The following is a 20,101-nucleotide window of genomic DNA, read 5'->3' on the forward strand; positions in this document are numbered from 1 at the left end:
TACATCATTTTTTAAAACAGGTTTTTGATGGTTAGAGCAAAATTAAAAAAGTTTATCATTACCTATTAAAAAAAAACATTTAAAATTCCTAAATCATTTTTGGCATATTTTTTTTTACTAAAGGTAGGTCTTTCGCATGAAGGTTATATGTCTTTTTCATTTAAAATGCCACAAATTTAAAAATAATTGTAAAAAAAAGGAAAGTAGTAAATTTGTGTACATCTTGATGCCCTGTACTTAATTCATTAAATTTCTTTAAAACAAACAATTTGTGAATTGGATTTCCATATCAGGATGGTGTATCGGCTATCAGGAGGGTGACAGCCAATAGGAAGGAGTGAATCTTTGCTATGCCAGGAGGGTGTCTCCGCTAGTGCATCCTTTTTCTGTTGCAGCTAAACGGTCACACTGGAAAGCTAACAAAAAGGAGGAATACATTTTTTGCAGCAATTAAAAATGAAAAACTAGAAGGGGCGGCATAAAAACAGATAGTTAAGTGCTGTAACTAGGAAATAACTTAATACCGATACCCTGGCATAGTAAGTACTGGTAACTCCGCTGGCGCAAGCCGCCCTTTGAAAAACGAGAAAAGTGAAAAGCGTGATCTACCGAGTGCAAAAGTGTGAACAAGAAAATCCAGCGCTTCGCTCGGGAAGAGGAAGCAAAAAAAAAATAAAGAAAAAGGAAAAGAGGAAAAAAGGAATCCGGAAGCAAAGGTAAGTGCTGACCCTGGGCAATTTCCGTTCACTGGTGTTCTTTTTCGTGTGATTCCCATTCGCAGGATAGACTTTGGATTTGGATTCGGATTGTAGACATTGTATAGGAATTGATCATGAGTTTTCTGCCGGGGGAGCCGGTTCCGCCCGGTTTCGAGGAGGAGGACGTGACCCGAACGGCGGTCATTCAAAAGCAGATCGATAACTACAGCGGCGGTCCATTGATCGGCACCGAGTACACCATCGAGCTGCACGAGCCGGGCCAACTGCGTCCGGATTACTTCTGCGTGCTGTGCCAGACCTGCACAGACGGCCGCAGTGCCTTTGTCCACTGGACATCGCAGGCCCATCGCATCAAGTACCTAAAAACGCATTTCCAGAAGGCCCACGAAGTGCTGCAGCAGCTCAAGCGCACGCCCAACAGTGCCGGGGATCTGGTGATTGCCACCGGCAATCTGGTCAAGTTGATTGAGGAGCATTTCGGTCGGTCACGCAATATGTTGACCTCGTCCGGGGAGGATTTTCGCCGTTTTCGAGCCAAAATGTGCAGCCAGGTACGGGATACTTTCCATTTTGATGAGTGTGCCGGGCCTGATTTTGCGGAAGAGGCTCAACGCCTGTTGCGCAGCTTGAAACCGGATGAGCCTATCAAGATTAGCATTAAGACGAAGGACCTGGGTCCCGCCGGCGATAATAACAGCAACAGTAAGCGGGATGATAGCAATATAATCGCCCTGGACGCCATCTCCAGTGATGATGAGAACTTTGGCGCTCCGTCGGCCCCAGTCGTTCAGATCCCAAAGGCGATGCTGCGCAAGAAAAACATGGCCGAAGATGCCAGCGGGCGGGGCGTGAATCGCTCGCCTCCGCCTCCCGGCGGTGTGGTCAAGCCACAGCAGCTGCCCACGCCGAAGGAGCTGTCCATACAGGCCTCCATCATCGCCCAGGAGCGCTATAAGTGGGAGAAGTTCCGTTGCATGCTTGAACTGCAGCTTAAGCAGCTGCGCGACGAAACGGAGACGTACGAATCGAATCCCGAGAAGCATCCCGATTACCCAGATGAGTGGAAACAGTTCTGGAACCGGCGCTACAAGCAGCTGCAGGAGGAGAAGAAGTGCGATCCGAATCAGTACGATTACAAGCCGGAGTGGATTAGCTACTGGAAGGATCGCCGCATCAAGCTGTTTAACATATCGGTGAATAAAATCAAAAAGGATCTCAAGGAGAAGTTCAAGCTGGGCGACGAGGACGAGGAGAAGACCAAGGAGCTGATGGAGCGCTACAAGATCCGTGTGGCCAGTCCAAGGGCGGCGCCGTCCACCGCCAGCGTTGTTAATCGCCACAAGCAGAACTTTCGCAACAATCGGGCGACAGGTGGTGCGGCTGCAGCACCTGAAGCTGTCATTGATATTAGCGATGATGAGGTGACCAGTCCGCCGACACGTGGTCGTCCTCCCTTTGGTCGACGTTCCATATCCCGCTCGTTGTCACCGAAGCGTGGCGCAGGAGGACGTCGTCCCATCCGGCGTTCCCGCAGCCGTTCGCCGCGTCACACCTACCGGCGTGGATCATCGCGCTCACGATCGCGTTCCCGCAGCCTGAGGCGCAGATCCCGGTCGCCGCTCTACTATCGGCAGCGCGAACATCGTGGTCACCCCTCCAGGGAGCGAGTCTCGTCGCCCGGCCACAGGGATTTCGGGGATCGCCGCAGCTTGGAGCGGGAGCGCTCTGCCGAGTACTATTCCCGCACCGAGGGCTATGCTCGAGGGCCACCACGTAACTACGAACATGTCGAGACATTCCGCGTTCTGGACCCTCGCGTCTATCCCGAATACAACATGGCCAAGGTGCGCTCGATTTCGCCAGCCGTCTCGTCCATTAAGGAGAAGGAGAACTCCGAGCCCGTCGAGGAGGGCCCACTAACCGTGGTCAGTGTGCTGCGCATGCTATCCGCCGTCGAGGAGCACCTGGGCAGCCTGGGGCCAAAGGCCCTTAATTTGCTTAGCAAGGCGCTGGCCATGGAGATGGTCAAGCCGAATGCCGCCGACGATCTGCTGCTGAACGACGATAACTGTGTGTTCCTCGAGACCACCAAGGAGAAGCTGAAGGGCATCCTCATCGCCGAGGTGCTGGACGATCCGCAAAAGGTGCGCGTGGTCAAGAAACTGATCACCAACATAGCGGCCATCATCTTCCAGGTGAACGCCCGAGGTAAGTCTGCCCATTTATCCATATCCCAGCTCACACGTACTTCTATCTCTCTCTTTTTCGCGATCGTGGTTAGTGGTTAGAGGAGCAGAAGGTAAGTATGAGTGTAGAGAATAAAGGAGGCCATCCGGATGGCCTTTGCCCCTGATTTACTTGGCCGCGACTGTCCGTTTTTTTTTTTCGATAAGTCCTTTCCTTATTAGTGAAGTTCCAAAGTTTTTACTCCTCCGTTTTGAAGTAATGTGAGTTTTGTGCCAATCGGTTGAATACTTTAGATTCGGATTTCCAAAATATTCAAAGTCGTTTTCGTATGGAACCTGTTTATGTGTTGGTGACTAAGAAAAATAAATTAGATTTTCCTTATTTTTGTCTACTAACCTCTGCGGTTTAACACTAAAAAAAAATTAAGTGTTTTTCACAATAAGTTTCCTTAATAATAGTATTTACGAAATAAATGATCTTGGCTGCTGTTTGGTACAAACTGGGATTATATATCTATGATATAATATAACTTAAATTTCATATAATTTTGGTTCTTTCTCACTATATCATAAACGACGACGAAATAAATATACACTTCTTTGAATTCTGGGCCAGGTATTTCGATCGTTAGGTGAATTAATTTTATCTCGGTTCGCCTACAGGGTTTAAAAATGATATAATATTTAAACGTGTTTTGATCTGTTGTTTGTGGTCATTTCTGGATTGAATTCTATGGTTAAGGGTTTCTCACAGATCAAGTGTATTAATTTTTTTCGATAATCTGGTTTTTCCCCAAAGTTCTTAATATAATTACGCCTTGTAAAGGTCATTTGAAACAGACCTGCTAAAAATAAAGGAAAAAAGGTCACGTTTTGATTGGGCAGGACTTACATGTTAAGAAGTTCTATGCTGGGGGCTTATTTTTCAATTTTAAACATAATTGGGTAGAGTTTTAACGAAGTTTTATCATACAAAACATTGGCGAATCGCTGTGATTTTCAGCAAGAAAGCACATGCGCCTGTAAATATTCGGTATATTCGATTTTCGGTCAGCTTTCCCTTATTTTTGGTGGGTGTGTGAACAAAGTGTGCCAACAAACCGCCAGCAGTCCAGTCGCCAATCCAAACCACACCACATCCACATAAGTATAAATGTAATTTTCGTAGTTCCGTGCGAAGCCGAGGCTCCATTTGCAGAGATCTGAATACACACGCTTGCCAATCCTAACTGATTGTTTTCTTTTGTGTTATTCCCTTCCCCAACCCAACCGTGTCCGGATGATCTAGGTATTACCGATGTCGTCGAGGCCAAGGTCAAGGCGAATGCCAATCCGGCGCCCATTCAGCTGCCCTTCGACCGGAACGTGGTGGCCCCCAAGCTGGCCAATGCTTTGGTACTCAAGGGCTACTACGACGTGAGCACCGGCGACATGAACAATCTGCTGCACTTGCTCGCGCTGCTGGTGAAGACGGACAAACAGCGCCGTCAGGTGGATAAGAATAATGGCCTGACATTCGAGGAGATTCAGTCGAAGCTTGGCCTGCAGAAGGAGACGCCGGCCGATAATATGGGCATCGATCTGGACGAGCTGATGAAGGAGGTGGAGAACCAGCTGAACAAGGAGACCTTGGACGTGGTTGCCGCCGGCCCGGGAGCAGCGGCCAAAACTCAACCGGATGCCGCCATCGGCGGTGGCGGCAGCAACGGCATGGAGTCACTGACCGACTCCGATCTACAGACCCTACTGCAGAACTTCAAGTTCTTATCGAACGAGGAACAGGTGCATCTCATTGGTCATCTACGCAAGCTGGAGGTCCAGGAGCCGTCGCGCGTGGAGCGCCTGCGCAAATATGTGAATCTGGCGGAGCTGAGTGGCGATGGCGAGTCCTGCAGTGATTTCCTGTCGCGCGTGGTGAACATTGGTGGGGCAACGAAGGCGCCGGTAGAGAAATCCAAGTCCACGGCTTTGGTAACGGGGGGCATAGCCTCCTCCTCCTCCGGCGCCGCTATCGCCTCATCCGCCACCAAGATTGTAGCTCTCTCCTCGCTGACCACGCGACGTCCCAGCACGGATCGTGAACGGGATCGCGACATGTTCAACCTGCCCATCAACAAGCAGCGACGCGGTCGAAACACGCCCAGTTTCATGATTGACGACGATGATGACGAAGACGACTATAACTTTGACGATTTGGTAATGAAGGCGTGCGATTCGAATGGCAATGGTGGCGCCGGTGGTAGCGGCGGCTCCAAAAAGTCTGGAAACGCGCCCATTATACCCGTGGAATCATCACCAAATGCCCTTACTTTCAAGCCAGCTGCTGCCTCCAAGATCTCGCTGAAGGACACCGAAAGCATTATAGCCAATCTGATGGGCACTTTAAGCAAGGGCGGGAATTCTGGAGGATCGAGTGGCGGCTCCTCAGGAGGTAATCGCAACTTTATGTTGAACCAGCAGCAACAGCAGAAGAATACACCGCCTAAAGCGCCGAGTATGGGTCAAAAGCCGGGCCAGAATCATGGCCAACAGCAGTCGGGTGTGGGCTATTCCAATCCGGGGTATCCGGCACAGCAACAGCAGCAGCAGCAGGGCCGGAACTTTAACCAGGAACCCCAGCCCTCGATGAACAGCGGCGGACCCGATCCCAGCCAGTATCAAAATCAGCAGCCCTACGGCGGCGGCGGCGGCGGCTATCATCCGTATGCGGGCAATGGTGTGCAGCAGAACTATGGGGGCATGGGACCCGGACATGGACACGGACCTGGCCAAGGAGGCTATGGTGGCCATGGCCCTGGCCCAATAAACCCTTGGGCCAACAATGGACCGCCGCAGCCGCCACCCTTCAATCAGATGCCCCAGAACTTTTTGGGCGCCCAGCAACAGCAGGCGCCTCCGCATTATAACAACATGTTTGGTGGACGCCATTAGAGCCAATAAGTCTTAGATCCTAACTAATTTTAAATCATAATGATTTAAACATAAACTATAAACGAGAGAAAATCCCTTGAAGTGCCCGTGTATGCGCGTATCTGCTAGTTGGCAAGTGATTTGAATACCTTTTTTTTAAGTCTGACACGAATGCTGCTTTTTTTTGCTTACAACTGAATGATGCAAATCAAAGGGAATACAAAGCAATGTATCTGAACAGCAAAAGAATAAAGAAACACAAATGTTAACATTTTTGTCGACTTTTGTTTAGCAATGGCCCTGGTTTCTAGTTGAATTTAAAATTGTTTTTATTAATTGGGAGCGTTTAGTTCTCTAGTTTTATAATAAAATAATTTATAGAGCTTAAATAAGGAAGACCCTTGAACACGTTTCGAGTTTTAAATTTAACTTGAGCTCAATGAACGTACTAATTTCGTGAATTGGAGTTGGTTAACGTAAAAAATGTGTCCAATCAAAGAGCAATAAATGTATGTGGCTCCAAAAAGAGTTATTAATTGTGGAATATCACGGACTGATGTTTTGATGTCCCTAGACGAACGTTCAAGAACCAAGGTAAATTTTTATATTATAGAACTTAAGCAACCATTTTATAACTAACTATCCCAAAGGAAAGCCATGTTACTAAAGTCCTTTTTAAATCTAAATGTGAATGCTATTAAACTACATACTTTTATTCAAACTCCCAAAACACTTAAACCTCACAGCAAACTATTTTTATAGACAGGCAAAACCCATAAGATCTGATAACCGATCCTAATAAATATGATGAATCGAATGCAAAGCCTTGAGACTTTTTATAAAGGAAATTAAGAGAATTTGGGGATGGTTTTTTAGATGGTTTCAAAGAGGAGATACTGTATTCCTAGCAGATCAATAAACACATATCAGGTCAAACGTTTTAACAGACTTTTTATGGTGGAAGGAAGCTACTCCCGATTCAACTACAGTAGGGCAAGTGCAGAAAGTCCACGGACTGGGAATTCAGTATGCCGGGTATCTCCTCCTGCAGCAGTTCGTGCAGCGACTGGCCACTGTGCTTGTATATCCACCTGCCCGCCGCCACGGTGCCCACAAAGTCGAATCGCTTGGGACCGCTGGTGGGCGAACTGAGCCAGATCTGCTTATTGGGCGTCTGCCGGTTGATCACATAGGTGCCGTGCTTGTGTCCCAAATTCACGGTGAGCACGCCATCCTGTGGAAATGGATACGGAAACCCACTGGGATTAGGCCAAAGGCATGATGTAACAGGCGGATTGAGGGACAAAACTTACGCCGTAGGCTACATCGGTGCCCTGGAGCTCGGGAGCGTTCTCGGTCAGCTGCTCGAAGTAGTCGCACAGGCCATCCAGGGTGTCGGAGCACACTCGTTCGTAGGCGGCAGTGTCCAAGGTGGATTCCGTCTCAATTTGGCTGCTAAAGAAGCGCCGGTTTGCACTGGGTGCCTCCAATTGAATCGCTTGTGTGCCTGCAGTTTGTGTCCTGGACAAGTTCACTTGGCCGTCGAGTCCCTGGGACATTTGCCAGCTTCCAATTGTGGGCAAACATGTCTGCTTGCGGCTCAAGCGGGCGAGCAAACGAGCGGCAAACATTTTCAAAACTTTCGTTTTGTTTGTATTTTAGAATAGCAGCTGTGGGGCTGCCAACTTGCTGAGAAATGACTGACTTTCGGTATTTTTCTCAGTTACCGCATACCATTTTGCTATATTGCAACAAAAAGCAACAAATTGTGGTTGTTATACTATATTTATTAATTAATAACTATTGTTACATACTTTGTTTAAAAATCATTAGAATTTGTTAACTTAATCACAGCAGTATGGCATATTTGAAATACTTAACTTACATTTTAGTATATGCAAAGCTATCGATAAGTCAGCGATGTTTCCCCACCTCTAGCACCAACGCCGACAGAAAATGGCGTCCGCCTGAAAATTGTTGTCTTTATCGGAGAATATCCACGCTCATTGACCAGGAAAACGCGAAAAGATGGCCCTGCCCAGCAACTACAAGCAGATAGCCGTGGGCGGCCAGGGACCGGGTTCGGCCACGCCGCTGCAGGGCGTCGTGGGAGGCAGCGGTGGCGGCACCAGCGGCGGTAGCCGGTCGCGATCATCCGGTGGAGGCGGTGGAGCCGATCGCAACAAGGACCAGACGCCCATCTTTACGCACAGCAACTACGGCAATCCGGCCTTCACCCCACAGAAAGTGACCAAGTCGTCGAGCAGCAAGAACCAGAATGAATCGCGGCTACCCAAACCGCCCAAGCCGCCGGAGAAGCCCATACTGCCTTACATGCGGTACTCGAAACGCGTTTGGGACAGCGTCAAGGCCCAGCATCCCGAGCTGAAGCTCTGGGAGCTTGGCAAGAAGATCGGGGCCATGTGGAAACTACTGCCCGAGGATGAGAAGACCGAGTTCATCGACGAGTACGAGGCGGAGAAGCTCGAGTACGAGAAATCGCTAAAGGCCTACCACCAGACGCCCGCCTACCAGGCCTACATGTCGGCCAAGAGCAAGGTCAAGACCGACGTAGACATGCACGAGACTCCGTCGCGCGGCGGCGGCAGTAAGTCACAGCACGAGCGGCGCATCGATATCCAGCCGGCGGAGGACGAGGATGATCAGGACGAGGGCTACACGGCCAAGCACCTGGCCTACGCCCGCTACCTGAGGAACCATCGGCTGATCAACGAGATCTTCTCGGAGGCCGTGGTGCCGGACGTGCGATCCGTGGTGACCACCACGCGGATGCAGGTGCTCAAGCGGCAGGTCAGCTCGTTGACGATGCACCAAACCAAGCTGGAAGCGGAACTGCAGCAGATGGAGGAGAAGTTCGAGGCCAAGAAGCAGCGCATGGTGGAGTCCAGTGAGGCCTTCCAGGAGGAGCTGAAGCGCCACTGCAAGCCGGCAGTGGACGAGGACACCTTCCAAAAGATGGTCCATCGCATGTACGAGGACATCAAGCGTGATCGCCAGCGATTGGATGAACCGAGTGCAAATAACTCTACGAATCCGGTTGCCGCTGCTGCTGCTGCCGCTCCTGTGGCGCGGAGCGAGGAGGCAGCAAAGCCTCCCACTCAGCCGGGCCAGCCAAGTGCCACGCCCGCTACCCAGGAGGCGCCAGCGGCTGTAGTGCCGCCCAAGGAGACACCACCAGCTGTGAAGCCAGCCACGCCAAATCCCACACCGACCGCGACGCCCACTCCTGCACCATCGGTACATGTCCATGAAACGGCCAGTAAAACGGATCCCGAGCCCATGGACATTGAGCCGCCGCCCAAGCCTTCGGTGCCGCCGCCGCCCATTAAGCCGGAGAAGCTGGAGATGGCCGCTGCCCTGCCGCCGCAGTCTACGCTCGTCGAGCCCCCGAAATCAGAGCCCGCCAAGGTGGTTGCCCAGCCCGGCAAGGTGCCCACACCAGTTCCGACGCCCACGCCGCCTCCAGAGGTGGCTCCAGTGGTGACCGGAGCATCTCCTGCGGCGACGACAACTACGACGACGACACCTACGCCACCGCCGGTGCAACAGCAGGTGCCTCTGCCCCAGCAACAGGGTGGACCAGCTCCTCCGCCAGGCATGCCCCAGATGCATCCACATCCCGGGCATCCGCCGCCCGGCCATTCCCTAATGCCACCGCACATGGGGCCACACCAGCCGCCGCCAGGAATGCCGGGCCTGCCGCCACCACCTCCGCACACGGGCTATGCCAACTACGGGGGACCACCGCATGGCCCACCTCCTGGTCCACCAGGTGGACCCGCACGGCCGTACTACCAGCCTCAGTACGGAGGACATCCCACGCCGCAGCCCTACTACGCGCCATTCTCGCCGTATCAGCAATCCTACGGCCCGCCACCCGGCTCACATTATATGTCACCGCGCCCGCCGCCGCCACAGCACAATGGCAATCCCGGACATCCGTATGCACCCGAGCACGGAAGCAATCCGCCGCCACCACCACAGCAGCAACCGCCGCCAAGTCACCTCCACGAGCCAAGTGGAGGACCAGGTGCTCCAGGCGGAGGACCAGGAGCGGCGGCGGCAGCACCAGCAGGAGTAGCAACAACGGCCGGGGGCGGAGTGTATCCCACGCCTGGGGCAGGAGCGGGACCGGGAGCCCCGCCGCCAGTTGGAGGAGCACCGCTGGGCGAGGCAGCAGTAGCTGGCGGAGCTGCACCCCCGGCAACGGCGCCTGGCAAGCAGCATCCAGAGACGGAGAAGCACGAGGCGGACTAAGGCCAGGAGGAGGAGCCATCCACCTACCTCCTCATACCCAGATCCTAGTTGTAGTCCCTAAATTATAGATACATGCATCGATCCCTGTGTTGTAACATAGCTGTCCCCACTGAAACTCCGCCTCTGTTCGCTGTATACCGACAAAAATCCCCCAACTTTGAACCCCTTTTAGGCGACCAGAACAACTCCCGCATCAAAACCCATTCTCAATTAAGTTTAACACACTTTTTTTTCGCGAGGCCTAATTTTAATATTTTAATAATTGAGTGTGCGTCGCATTTTGGACTGTATGCTAAATATACGAGTAAAATAAATGTACGTTTATATGTAAATGAAGAAAAATGTCTGATGTTTAAGATTTCTGACTCCGCGGGGGTTCCATTTGCAAGTTAAGGGCAATTTAGTTGGAACTACTTGAGTAATGGCCTGGAGATCTCAGCATAATTGCAGGAAAAAACACTTTAAAATAAAACCATTAAAAATACTTGCCTTTTATTTGTTTTTTTTTACCGAACATTATATGTCTTTAAGTACCGCAAGCTGTTTGAAAGATGTTTAAAAAAGTTTCAAAGCAATTTTAAAATTATTTAAAGATATCTTTATCATTACATATTTATTACTTTTACTTAACATTTATTAACTTTATTTATTATTTTAAAAAGTAGTTAAAGAAAGAACACAGCTAATTAAATCTTTAACCCTTTTGGTTTAAGTTCTTTAAATTAACCACAAAGAGGCTTAACCCTTAGCAGGCTCTTGCTGAACAAAGCCGCCGCTAGGTGACGCCACTTCATGGCAGCCTTGAAAAGCAAAACAAAAACATAAAAGGGGGAAGCGCCAAAGCCACCCAGACTCACACACAAATGCAAGCAGCCAAACTAACACAAGCACACGTTCAAGACACACACACACACACGCACCGAGATTATCACACGTAAACAAAGCGAATGACGTTTGCTTTTGATTTTTGGAGCCAACTGTACCATCACAGTACACCTTTCCCCCTCTAGCCATCCCTCTTTCACCATCTATTCCCATCCCGCTTTCGCACAAAATAAAACATTTTGTTGGTGTTGGGTTTTTTGGTTTCTTCTATAGAAAAAACCGTTTATTTTTTTGTTATTTTTTTTTGCTGATGTTTCCAGTTATTTTTGCTGTTGCTGTCACTGTTTTTTAGTTATTTTTTGTTTTTCGGGGGACTGTTTTTTTTATTTGTTGTTTATTGGTTCTTGAAAGCTACGATACGATATAGACACATATTTAGCCCGATTTGTTTAAATGTTCAATGTGAAACTAGTTATCGACACCAATTTACAAGTATACATATATATATATTTATGGGCGTTTACAACTGATTACTTTGCATGTGTTTCAACTACATATAAATATTGAGAAATATTCAATGCTTTGCTCTGTTTTGTTTCTGTTATTATTCGATGCTCTTCCAAATCTATAGACGTGATTATTAAATTGATTGCTGAATCATCTTTATATCTTTTTCATCTTTTCTCCTCCTCTACTTCTTCCGCCTAAACGTATAAAATGCATGTAAATCTAAAATCTTATTTAATCAACTAACTCTGTCACGCCCATCCCTCTTCGTTATATATATATATATATATTATTTATATATATATTATATGCACTGTTTGTGATTTGCAGTAACGAAAGGTGAACAAAATAAAGAGTATTAATGTCTAGTGTTTTCGTTTTAAAGATATATATATATATATATATTTATGTATATATGCATATACGTAAGTGTAAAGTTAAGTGTACTCAATTCGGTCTTCGGTGTTATATGTGGATATCATCTTCATCATATGTTAAATGCCGTGTGTCTTCGGTTTGACCGCCAGATGGCCATGCCCTCGCCGCCCTTCCAGATATCCGGGGCATCCCCACCGAGCAGTCCGCCACCGTCTGTCCGCCTTACCACGTCCAGCTGGCGTTACGTTGGCCCCGATCTCCAGTTCCGCGTGCCCCGGCAGCCAGATGTTGAGCTCCCCTTTTTTTAGGAAGTAGAAGCAGGCGCCTTAAAGACCACGGATTTCTCGAAACAGGGGTCTGCCAGCCAGACATTTGTTGGAGTTGTTGGTGGCGGATCTTGCAGGCGGACAGACGACGATGGCCGCTCAATGGAGTTCTTCTCCTCATCCTCCAAAACAATTGGTGGTGGACCCGGCGGAATTGGGTAAAATGCAGGGCGGCGGCGGCATCATCAGCGCGAACGAACCGTCAACGCACAGGCGAGAAAAAAAACTTAATAACTAATATATAATAGTAATAATAAGAATTACAAATATTTTAAGCATTACAGTAATGTTGTGTGTTGTTTTGTGTATGGTGTTCTTCTTCGCATCGGCATTCTGACGATCCGATGATTGACCAACAAAAGGATGATAAATGTATACATGTAAATATGAATGATAGATTGGATCAAAGTGTCGCTGTTGCTCTTCTTCAGGCTCCTTTCCCTCAACAAAACGTAAATCAGAATGGTCTTTTCGGGGATGGACGACAGGGATCGATCCGTTTGCTCCTTGGGATGCTGCTGCTGATCCAGCTTAAGCACGCTCGCCTCGGATGCGGCGCGCCAACTGGATGTCCTTGGGCATAATGGTGACGCGCTTGGCGTGGATGGCGCACAAGTTAGTGTCTTCGAACAGACCCACTAGGTACGCTTCAGAGGCTTCCTGCAAGTCGAACAGAAAGAGTTGTACAGACCATTAAAAACATTATTACAAGATTGTAACTTTTTAAACCCCCCCCCCCCCCCCATTTCACTCCCATAGTATACACTACTTAGCCCCATATAATATTCCCCCGTTTTCCATTGTAGTAGAGAGCAAATCCTTACCTGAAGAGCTCCAATAGCTGCCGATTGGAAACGCAAATCGGTCTTGAAATCCTGGGCAATTTCACGAACCAGTCGCTGGAAGGGGAGCTTGCGGATGAGCAGCTCGGTCGACTTCTGGTAACGACGGATTTCACGAAGGGCCACGGTTCCGGGACGATAACGATGGGGCTTCTTCACTCCACCGGTGGAGGGCGCCGATTTACGGGCAGCCTTGGTGGCCAGCTGCTTACGGGGAGCCTTTCCTCCGGTCGACTTACGGGCGGTCTGCTTAGTACGGGCCATATTATCTTCTTAGACTGCAATAATGGAGAGAATTGGTAGCACAAACATTAGATTATTTGCCAACAACCCCCTTTTATGATGTACATTTCATTCAAGCCCACGCATTTTTCTCGCCTGCATGTATATGCATATGGAACCGAACTTAGGATAGACACAATGCAGTTTTTCTGCCAACTTCAAATGCAATATTAAGGTCTTTAGGTCTAGAACTAACCACTTTGTAGGAATTTCGAGTACAGAACTAATTAAACTATATAATATAAAGCCCATACACTTTAGTTTTCAGTTTGATTTAATGAATTTGCCACTTGTAGTTACCACAAAAAACACGGCGATGCGTTCCAGCTAAGAAATAAAATTGGACTGTGAGAAACTTTTCACGAACTCTGAACTTTTCGGCCAGCACAGGCGCAGTGTGCAGCAGCCTGCAGGAAGGTGCAACTGGCCAGGATATTGACGGATATATACGGGTGGTATTGGGGCGGTGAGCCAAAGTTAGGACCGATGCACAGCGCCGAAGCGCTGGCGGCCAACTGACGACGAGCTTAGATTCGTGGTCACAACGAAAACGAGGGTTGAACGTGAATTCGTCAAGACAGCTGCCTCCTATACCCCCCATCTATTTTTTTTTTTCATCTTCTGGGAACGCAGCACTCGAGAAACTTCCACTTGAGTGGGAAAAGAAAAAAATCGTGCCTCGGCAGCACACGCAGAGGAAAAACGAAGATTTTTTTAATAATTCACATAATTTACTGGTTTAACAAAATGTTCAATTCACCACGCAGCATAGGAACTTGTCCTATTTTAATACTATTTTTAATACCATATACATATACTATTATTATTATTGGACTATAGATCAAGACTGAATTTAAAAAGAATTTCCCTTGATAGCTAAATGTATTTCAGATAGTTGTTAAATAGACACCTTAGTATACCTATGGTTAGCTCAAGAAATACAAGTCTCAAAGAATCCCAGAAAATGTGCGAAATTTGGAAATATTTGACCAATTTATGCTCCAGTTAATAATACCTAATTATACAGATTTTTCTCGCCGTGTAACAATTCCACGATCGAGGACCACTTGAAAATCTTATTTCTTTTCTTTGCGAGCAAACAACGTGAGTCGCTGTTTTTTGTGTTCCCCTTCTTTTTGTGTACTGGCACTCGAGCATTTTTCGCTTTATGCGGAATCAATCAAGCTGAAGTAATGAGTTGTAGTTTCCAATTTATTATTACTTCTTGTGCAGGCAAGAGGAAAATAATATATAGGGGAAATGGAAGACTGGAATGTATTGGGGCGCCAAAAGAGTAAACATAAACAAAAAGAGGGAAAAAGCGAGCGGTAAAAACTTGGCGCGCATTTAAAGGCGGCAAGTTGGAGCGAGACAGTCATATGCCTGTACATGTGCACATTCGCATTAGAAAGAGAGGAGAGGAGTGGTGAACAGTTAATTGCGTCGTTCCTCCGCTAGCCATCGTGCATGTGTGTGCGTGCAGAGATGTGACAGCTGCACATCCTCAGAAAAGACAGCACCGAAAAAAAAAACAATTATGCAATAATATATGGGCAGGAAGGCAGAGCGAAAGAGAGGGGGCATACTGCGCATGACAAGCGCAGACATGCACATTTGCATTCGGGAAAGCTGGTATGCGTGTTTAGTATACACACACAAAACACCCGAGCCAAATAAATAAATAAATTACTTTTATCTGTTTACGCCAGAATAAATACGATTACTCATTTTTTTGGCGCCAATTTTCGGGCACTCGCTTTTTTTTTTTTGCAAATTTAATTTGCGGCTGCAACTTCATTAGTTGCTGCTCTCCTGCGTTGCGGCCATTTTGGAAAAAGCAGCGCACCACAACTACAACAATAATGCAACCATCGTGCGAATACGAAACCTCTCACATCTTCGTGCATTTGTGTGTATCCACCAGCGAGACTGTGTGCGTGTGTGTATGCGCGTTGGAAAATAGGGCTCCGCTGGACGGCCGGCGGAGCCCCAAAAAACAGCAAACACCAACTTCCATTAGAGGCAACAGAAAAAAAAATAGAGCACAGCGCACACACACACTTTCACCGCCCACAACCACGGCAGCTCCAAGAACAACGCTTAGTACTAGTCAATACAACTCACTCACCGTTGAACACGACAAAAAATTATTATATTTTCACAAGCGTAACTTTTTAACACGAGAATGAACAAATTCGAACAAATTCGGACGGGAAAAAATTTCACAATGACTGAAAAGTGTGACCGGGGAATTATCGATACATTTTACCAGCTGGCTTTTTTAGTCCGTTTTTTGATTTCAATAACACCAAAAAATACCGACAGAAAATAAACACACTGTTATTGATTTTTATCGACAATGTTATCGGACATTTCATCCCGACAAACCGTTATTTTCAAAAATACAAAACATTTCTGATTTTCATAGTCAAAATAACAGTTAGGATATATTTTAAAATAAAAATCACACAAAATCGTTCTAAATGATTTTAATTTTAAAAAGTCGCTGAATTAAACATATATTGTGGACAAAAAGTAAGGAGAATTTTCAATTCAAAATTCGCGGGCCTAACAATTCGGACTAGTTCTATTTTTATCTTGAGTTGGCAGGACTGCTAATAGCATCTGAGCTAAATTTCAAGTCAATGCACATCAATAATATAATTACGCTTGTGTTTACCAAACCATGAGTGCATTTTTCGATTTTTACAATGTCTAATTTAATTGAGCAGAGAAGTGCCATCAAATTTTGTTTGCGGAATGAAATTTCGGCTGCGGAAACGTTGAGGATGTTGCGGAAGGCCTTTGGCGATTCTACCATGTCGCAGAAGAATGTTTATAAGTGGTACAAAAACTTCAATGAGGGTCGAGAACGTGTTGATGACTTGGAGCGCTCCGGACGACCAACGACGGCAACAGATGACCAACACGTCAATGAAGTGAAGGAATTGGTGCTCAAAAAACGTAGGTTGACTGTTAGAGACCTTACTGCTAAGATCGGAATATCAGAAGGATCTGTGAAAACCATTTTGAAAGACCATTTGGGCCTGCGAAAAGTCAAAACTTATGGCTATTGCCAAAATTCAGGAGACCACTCCAGGAAACGCGTTTCAAGTCGACGGAGAAGATAGAAGCTGAATTGAATAGCCCTCTTAATGGGACGCTGCTATACCGAAAAGGGTCTGTTCGGCAAGTTTAAAGGATTGGAGGGGATTACTTTGGAGGGGATGATATTGATTAAGAAGAATAAATAAAGATTTGTCATTTTACAATCAAATTCACCTCACTTTTTAAGAAACGGCATATGCTTCAAATTTCAATGATTGTTAGGCCCTCCAAGCGAGGAACTCCTTTATTTTAGTGATTTGTGTGTTACATTTGAGGTGAGTAAACTACTGCGACTTCTTGTCCTCCTTGGCCAACCTGCCCACGGGCTCGTCCTTGAAGTGGAGGAACACAAACGAGAAGACAAACACGCCGATCATCATGGAGAAGGCGCTGGTGTAGTAGGGGAACGCACTGGGGATAAACCGCTCGTACTGCGTGTGCTCCAGCGGACGCACCGACACCTGGGTGGTGCTATACAAATGTGTGTACCCCACACGATCGTAGTCCACCTTGAACTGGTAGACGCCGTAGACATCGGGGATTTTGAATTTGGCCTGGTAGGCACCCGAGTTGGTCTGCTTCAGGTAGGTGCGCACGAAGGGATCGATGCGCACGAACTCCAGCTGGATGTCGCTGGCCTTGAAGGCGCGCCACTGACCCTGCACCAATTCTTCAATGCCAATGGTGTAGACAACGGGATCGGTGATGGTGTACGCCTGATCCGGTGGCAGTAGCTCGCCCTCCTTGTGATGCTGCACGGACGCCACACGCAGGCGTCCCGTCTCACCGAACACCCACTGGCTAATGGACTCGGCCACGTCGCGATTGCCGGCCAGCTTGTGGAACACACCGCTCTGGGCGTACTGCACCGCTGTGGTGAAGCTTTCGTCGGAGAAGAAGAGCAGCGAGCCGGAAAAGACGACGCGGGCATTGTTCCTCGCCTGCAGGGCGGCAATTAGCAGGGTGCCACGACCAACGGCATGCGGATAGTCCGAGACACTGGCCTCGGGATTGTAGCTGTAGGCGGTGCTCTCGGCGGTCAGGAGCTTGAGCACCAGCGGGTTCTCTTTGTCGGCAATGAGTCCAGTGCCGCGGTAGAGCAGCGGAGCTGCATCCGCCTTCCTGTTGGCCTTGCCCACGATGGTGTCCGCCTGGATAAGATTCTTGGCCGATGTGAGGATGGTTGTGTGCTCGCCGGCATCACTGACATCGTAGTGCAGATGATCGATGACCGCCGCGTTCTCCTCGTCCAGCTCGAAGCCGCACTCGGAGGCGAATTCGCGCAGGGCGTCGCCGGATTTCTCGCTGCCCGCCACCAGGACATTGCCGCCATCGTCGACGAACTGGGCCAGGCGCTCCACGCTGACATCGCCGCCGAATTCCTCGACACTGGGTGCAAAGATGATCACGTTTTTGTACAGATATTCGCCGTACTTGGACAGCAGCAGGCTGGAGTCATCGGCCAGCTTGTAGGTCAGTTTGAAACCACGATCTGATGTAGTATAAGAACCAAAATTTAACTCATATTTTACTTTTTTTTTGTCCACGTCAGAGGTTTGCCGGCATTTCAACTCACCCTGCAGGGACTTGAAGAAGATCGAGTGCGTCTCGCGAATGGCCAGGTTGTCCAGCAGTACCAAGGTGCTGGCGTCCGTTTCGAGGACCGCCTGGCAGTGGGCTATCGCCAGGACGGCAAGCAGCAGAGCCTTCCACATCATTTTCTTAGATTAATCTTTTCTCTCCGGCTTTTCTGGACACACACACACAAATTGACAGGCGGCAGAGTTGCCAGGGTGCGACTAGATACCAAAAAAAATACCAAAGAAATGCCAGAAAATTCATCGCCCTCAATGCATTAAATATCGATGGATCGATGTAATAATCGATTTGAGTTCCAAACAATAAACAAACTATTTTTTAAAATTCAAATTTGGAATTCCTGTGAGACACCCCGCAGTAAGACGGACAACAAATCAAGATGGACATCTTCGAGAGCTTTTGCCGGACGTGCGGCAACGAGTGCCTGGAATCACTGGGCATTTACGAGGAGAGCGTCCGGGCGCTGGACAAGATGGTTCCCATCGCGGATATGCTGGCGGCCTGTCTGCCCGCTTCCCTGCCGCCCCTGGACCAATCCGACGACTATCCCAAGCAGATTTGCCGCATCTGCGTGAAGAAGCTCTCGATGGCCTACGAGTTTAGCCACCAGTGGTTGGGCGCCCACAGCGAGTTCAATGTGGCCCTGAAGTTCGAGCAGCGCAGGAAGCGCAGCTTGGCCAGCAGATCACAGTCCCAGACCACAACACCATCCCACCAAGCCAAGCCGAAGGATGTCCAGCTGCCCATGGAGACGGTGGAGCCATTGATCCCGAAAATCGAGCCGGGTGTGGGTGAGCAACTAGGATAACCCCTTTCCCTCCAGTTCATGCACCAAACAACCCCTATCATCACAATACAATGCCCATCGTGTTTTCTAGTTCCTAATGCCTATCCACCTTCAATCTTCTGCAGCACCTGAACCTGCTACCGTGGAGACGAAGATCAACAGCGACACCCGGCTCGGTTTCAAGTGCGCCATCTGCAACGAAACTTTTCACACGGAGAAGGCCTGCAAGTTCCACTTTAAATTCTCGCACAAGGATCTTTAGTGCACCTATGGACCTCACTGTTCTACTATTAGTTATAGATAGCTACCCTATGATACATTAAATGTATTGAATTTACATTTTGTAATTACATGCAAACTATTTGTTTTCAGTTAAGACAGTCTTGTGTGAAATGACCAGATATTTTTGTAAGACTAACCATATTTCATGTTGTACATTTAGATATCTGTATTGGATAGATATAAATAAATTGAATATTTAAGAAACGTAACGGATTTGCAGAACTCTAGCTATATAATAAAATAGAGAAACAACCTACATCTTGAGAATCCTCTTAATAAACCGAGTTTCTCGTTGACTAGTTAATGAAATCAAGTGGACTTGTGGAACCTTTGCAAACTCTGTGGAATCTAGATCTAGTGAAGATAAGGGGAAGCGGCAAGGATCCCCCATTGGTGAACCACTGGACACTGCCTTCTGTACATTTAGTTGTTTGTTTTACTTAGCTATAGCGTAAACAAATAAATCAAAGATGAGCCCGACTTTCGGGGGGGTTGGTGATCCTCTAGTCGTCCTCGTCGTCGCGGACTTTCTGGGCGCGCGGGTCATCGTGGCGGAAGACGACGTAGCCAAGCTTGTAGCGCCTGTTGTCGCCGTCCTTGGCGTAGTAGTTGGCCACTCCGATGGTGGCCATCACGATCCCGGCGAGGGCCAAGGCGGATCCGCCGACGATGTCCGGAATCTCGTTCCAGGCGCGCTTCAGCAGCGACGTGGAGCCTCGGGCAGCGGATGCGGACATCTTGGTGCTCTGCGGGATCGGGGTAACCCGTTGTTAGTCCACTTGGTATGTTAATTGAATAAGCATAGCATATTTACCAAAAATTAAACGCGTTTAGTTCAGTTACACAACACAAACGGAGTCCAAACAGCTGGCAACTGGGCTGCTGACTATCGATAGTTGTTATCGCTGCAGGTGACCAAATTTCGATATGTTGAGTATTGGAAAAAAGCTTTTTAAACTAGACTTTTCGAAAGTTTTAAAAAGAAACAACTGACTTTTTTTAGAACCCTGACTAGATGTAGGTTTTGTATTTCATTTTATTGGTTTATTACTCATAGTTATGATTTTGAAAT

The 20,101-nt window shown here is 47.8% G+C and overlaps 7 protein-coding genes across 11 annotated transcripts; 3 read left to right on the forward strand and 4 right to left on the reverse strand.

Moving 5' to 3' along the window:
* Window positions 1-400: 400 nt before the first annotated feature.
* On the forward strand, window positions 401-6,086 carry LOC119556128 (uncharacterized protein CG7065). Of its 3 annotated transcripts, none has more exons than XM_037868015.1 (4): window positions 401-716; window positions 782-2,927; window positions 3,001-3,018; window positions 4,194-6,086. In XM_037868015.1, exons 2-4 carry the CDS (start codon window positions 833-835, stop codon window positions 5,834-5,836), a joined length of 3,756 nt encoding a protein of 1,251 aa, XP_037723943.1. In that variant the 5' UTR covers window positions 401-716; window positions 782-832; the 3' UTR covers window positions 5,837-6,086. The 3 variants fall into 3 exon arrangements, with proteins under 3 accessions (XP_037723943.1, XP_037723944.1, XP_037723945.1); XM_037868016.1 differs by having other exon boundaries at window positions 787-2,927; XM_037868017.1 differs by lacking the exon at window positions 3,001-3,018.
* Window positions 6,087-6,692: 606 nt separating this feature from the next.
* On the reverse strand, window positions 6,693-7,497 carry LOC119556133 (frataxin homolog, mitochondrial). The gene is made up of 2 exons (XM_037868021.1): window positions 7,129-7,497; window positions 6,693-7,049 (listed from the first exon to the last, which is right to left on the reverse strand). Exons 1-2 carry the CDS (start codon window positions 7,444-7,446, stop codon window positions 6,795-6,797), a joined length of 573 nt encoding a protein of 190 aa, XP_037723949.1. The 5' UTR covers window positions 7,447-7,497; the 3' UTR covers window positions 6,693-6,794.
* A 240-nt stretch (window positions 7,498-7,737) lies between these two features.
* On the forward strand, window positions 7,738-10,425 carry LOC119556129 (formin-like protein 5). Its single transcript, XM_037868018.1, has one exon. The coding sequence runs from the start codon at window positions 7,844-7,846 to the stop codon at window positions 10,091-10,093; it is 2,250 nt and encodes a 749-aa protein (XP_037723946.1). The 5' UTR covers window positions 7,738-7,843; the 3' UTR covers window positions 10,094-10,425.
* Window positions 10,426-11,508: 1,083 nt separating this feature from the next.
* LOC119556135 (histone H3.3A) lies at window positions 11,509-15,530 on the reverse strand. Of its 2 annotated transcripts, none has more exons than XM_037868026.1 (3): window positions 15,382-15,530; window positions 12,954-13,249; window positions 11,509-12,789 (listed from the first exon to the last, which is right to left on the reverse strand). In XM_037868026.1, exons 2-3 carry the CDS (start codon window positions 13,233-13,235, stop codon window positions 12,661-12,663), a joined length of 411 nt encoding a protein of 136 aa, XP_037723954.1. In that variant the 5' UTR covers window positions 13,236-13,249; window positions 15,382-15,530; the 3' UTR covers window positions 11,509-12,660. The 2 variants fall into 2 exon arrangements, with proteins under 2 accessions (XP_037723954.1, XP_037723955.1); XM_037868027.1 differs by lacking the exon at window positions 15,382-15,530 and adding an exon at window positions 13,554-13,706.
* A 1,031-nt stretch (window positions 15,531-16,561) lies between these two features.
* Window positions 16,562-18,136, reverse strand: LOC119556131 (dolichyl-diphosphooligosaccharide--protein glycosyltransferase 48 kDa subunit). Its single transcript, XM_037868020.1, has 2 exons — window positions 17,938-18,136; window positions 16,562-17,853 (listed from the first exon to the last, which is right to left on the reverse strand). The coding sequence occupies exons 1-2, from the start codon at window positions 18,077-18,079 to the stop codon at window positions 16,646-16,648; spliced, it is 1,350 nt and encodes a 449-aa protein (XP_037723948.1). The 5' UTR covers window positions 18,080-18,136; the 3' UTR covers window positions 16,562-16,645.
* Window positions 18,137-18,144: 8 nt separating this feature from the next.
* LOC119556134 lies at window positions 18,145-19,241 on the forward strand. 2 transcript variants are annotated; one of them, XM_037868022.1, is made up of 2 exons: window positions 18,145-18,751; window positions 18,873-19,241. In XM_037868022.1, exons 1-2 carry the CDS (start codon window positions 18,340-18,342, stop codon window positions 19,007-19,009), a joined length of 549 nt encoding a protein of 182 aa, XP_037723950.1. In that variant the 5' UTR covers window positions 18,145-18,339; the 3' UTR covers window positions 19,010-19,241. The 2 variants fall into 2 exon arrangements, with proteins under 2 accessions (XP_037723950.1, XP_037723951.1); XM_037868023.1 differs by having other exon boundaries at window positions 18,839-19,008.
* A 197-nt stretch (window positions 19,242-19,438) lies between these two features.
* On the reverse strand, window positions 19,439-20,002 carry LOC119556136. The gene is made up of 2 exons (XM_037868028.1): window positions 19,844-20,002; window positions 19,439-19,775 (listed from the first exon to the last, which is right to left on the reverse strand). The coding sequence occupies exon 2, from the start codon at window positions 19,764-19,766 to the stop codon at window positions 19,533-19,535; it is 234 nt and encodes a 77-aa protein (XP_037723956.1). The 5' UTR covers window positions 19,767-19,775; window positions 19,844-20,002; the 3' UTR covers window positions 19,439-19,532.
* Window positions 20,003-20,101: the final 99 nt, after the last annotated feature.

This window comes from Drosophila subpulchrella, chromosome X (genome assembly GCF_014743375.2).
Source record: "Drosophila subpulchrella strain 33 F10 #4 breed RU33 chromosome X, RU_Dsub_v1.1 Primary Assembly, whole genome shotgun sequence".
Lineage (NCBI taxonomy): Eukaryota > Metazoa > Arthropoda > Insecta > Diptera > Drosophilidae > Drosophila > Drosophila subpulchrella.

Bases quoted from the DNA above. Each gene is read 5' to 3' on its own strand.
- LOC119556128 (XM_037868015.1), top strand. From the start codon at position 833: ATGAGTTTTCTGCCGGGGGAGCCGGTTCCGCCCGGTTTCGAGGAGGAG.
- LOC119556135 (XM_037868026.1), bottom strand. From the start codon at position 13,235: ATGGCCCGTACTAAGCAGACCGCCCGTAAGTCGACCGGAGGAAAGGCT. The intron at 12,790-12,953 runs GTAAGGATTTGC...TTCGACTTGCAG, and splicing joins CAGCTATTGGAGCTCTTCAG to GAAGCCTCTGAAGCGTACCT.
- LOC119556133 (XM_037868021.1), bottom strand. From the start codon at position 7,446: ATGTTTGCCGCTCGTTTGCTCGCCCGCTTGAGCCGCAAGCAGACATGT. The intron at 7,050-7,128 runs GTAAGTTTTGTC...CCATTTCCACAG, and splicing joins GCACCGATGTAGCCTACGGC to GATGGCGTGCTCACCGTGAA.
- LOC119556136 (XM_037868028.1), bottom strand. From the start codon at position 19,766: ATGTCCGCATCCGCTGCCCGAGGCTCCACGTCGCTGCTGAAGCGCGCC.
- LOC119556134 (XM_037868022.1), top strand. From the start codon at position 18,340: ATGGACATCTTCGAGAGCTTTTGCCGGACGTGCGGCAACGAGTGCCTG. The intron at 18,752-18,872 runs GTGAGCAACTAG...AATCTTCTGCAG, and splicing joins GAAAATCGAGCCGGGTGTGG to CACCTGAACCTGCTACCGTG.
- LOC119556131 (XM_037868020.1), bottom strand. From the start codon at position 18,079: ATGATGTGGAAGGCTCTGCTGCTTGCCGTCCTGGCGATAGCCCACTGC. The intron at 17,854-17,937 runs GTGAGTTGAAAT...ATACTACATCAG, and splicing joins CTTCTTCAAGTCCCTGCAGG to ATCGTGGTTTCAAACTGACC.
- LOC119556129 (XM_037868018.1), top strand. From the start codon at position 7,844: ATGGCCCTGCCCAGCAACTACAAGCAGATAGCCGTGGGCGGCCAGGGA.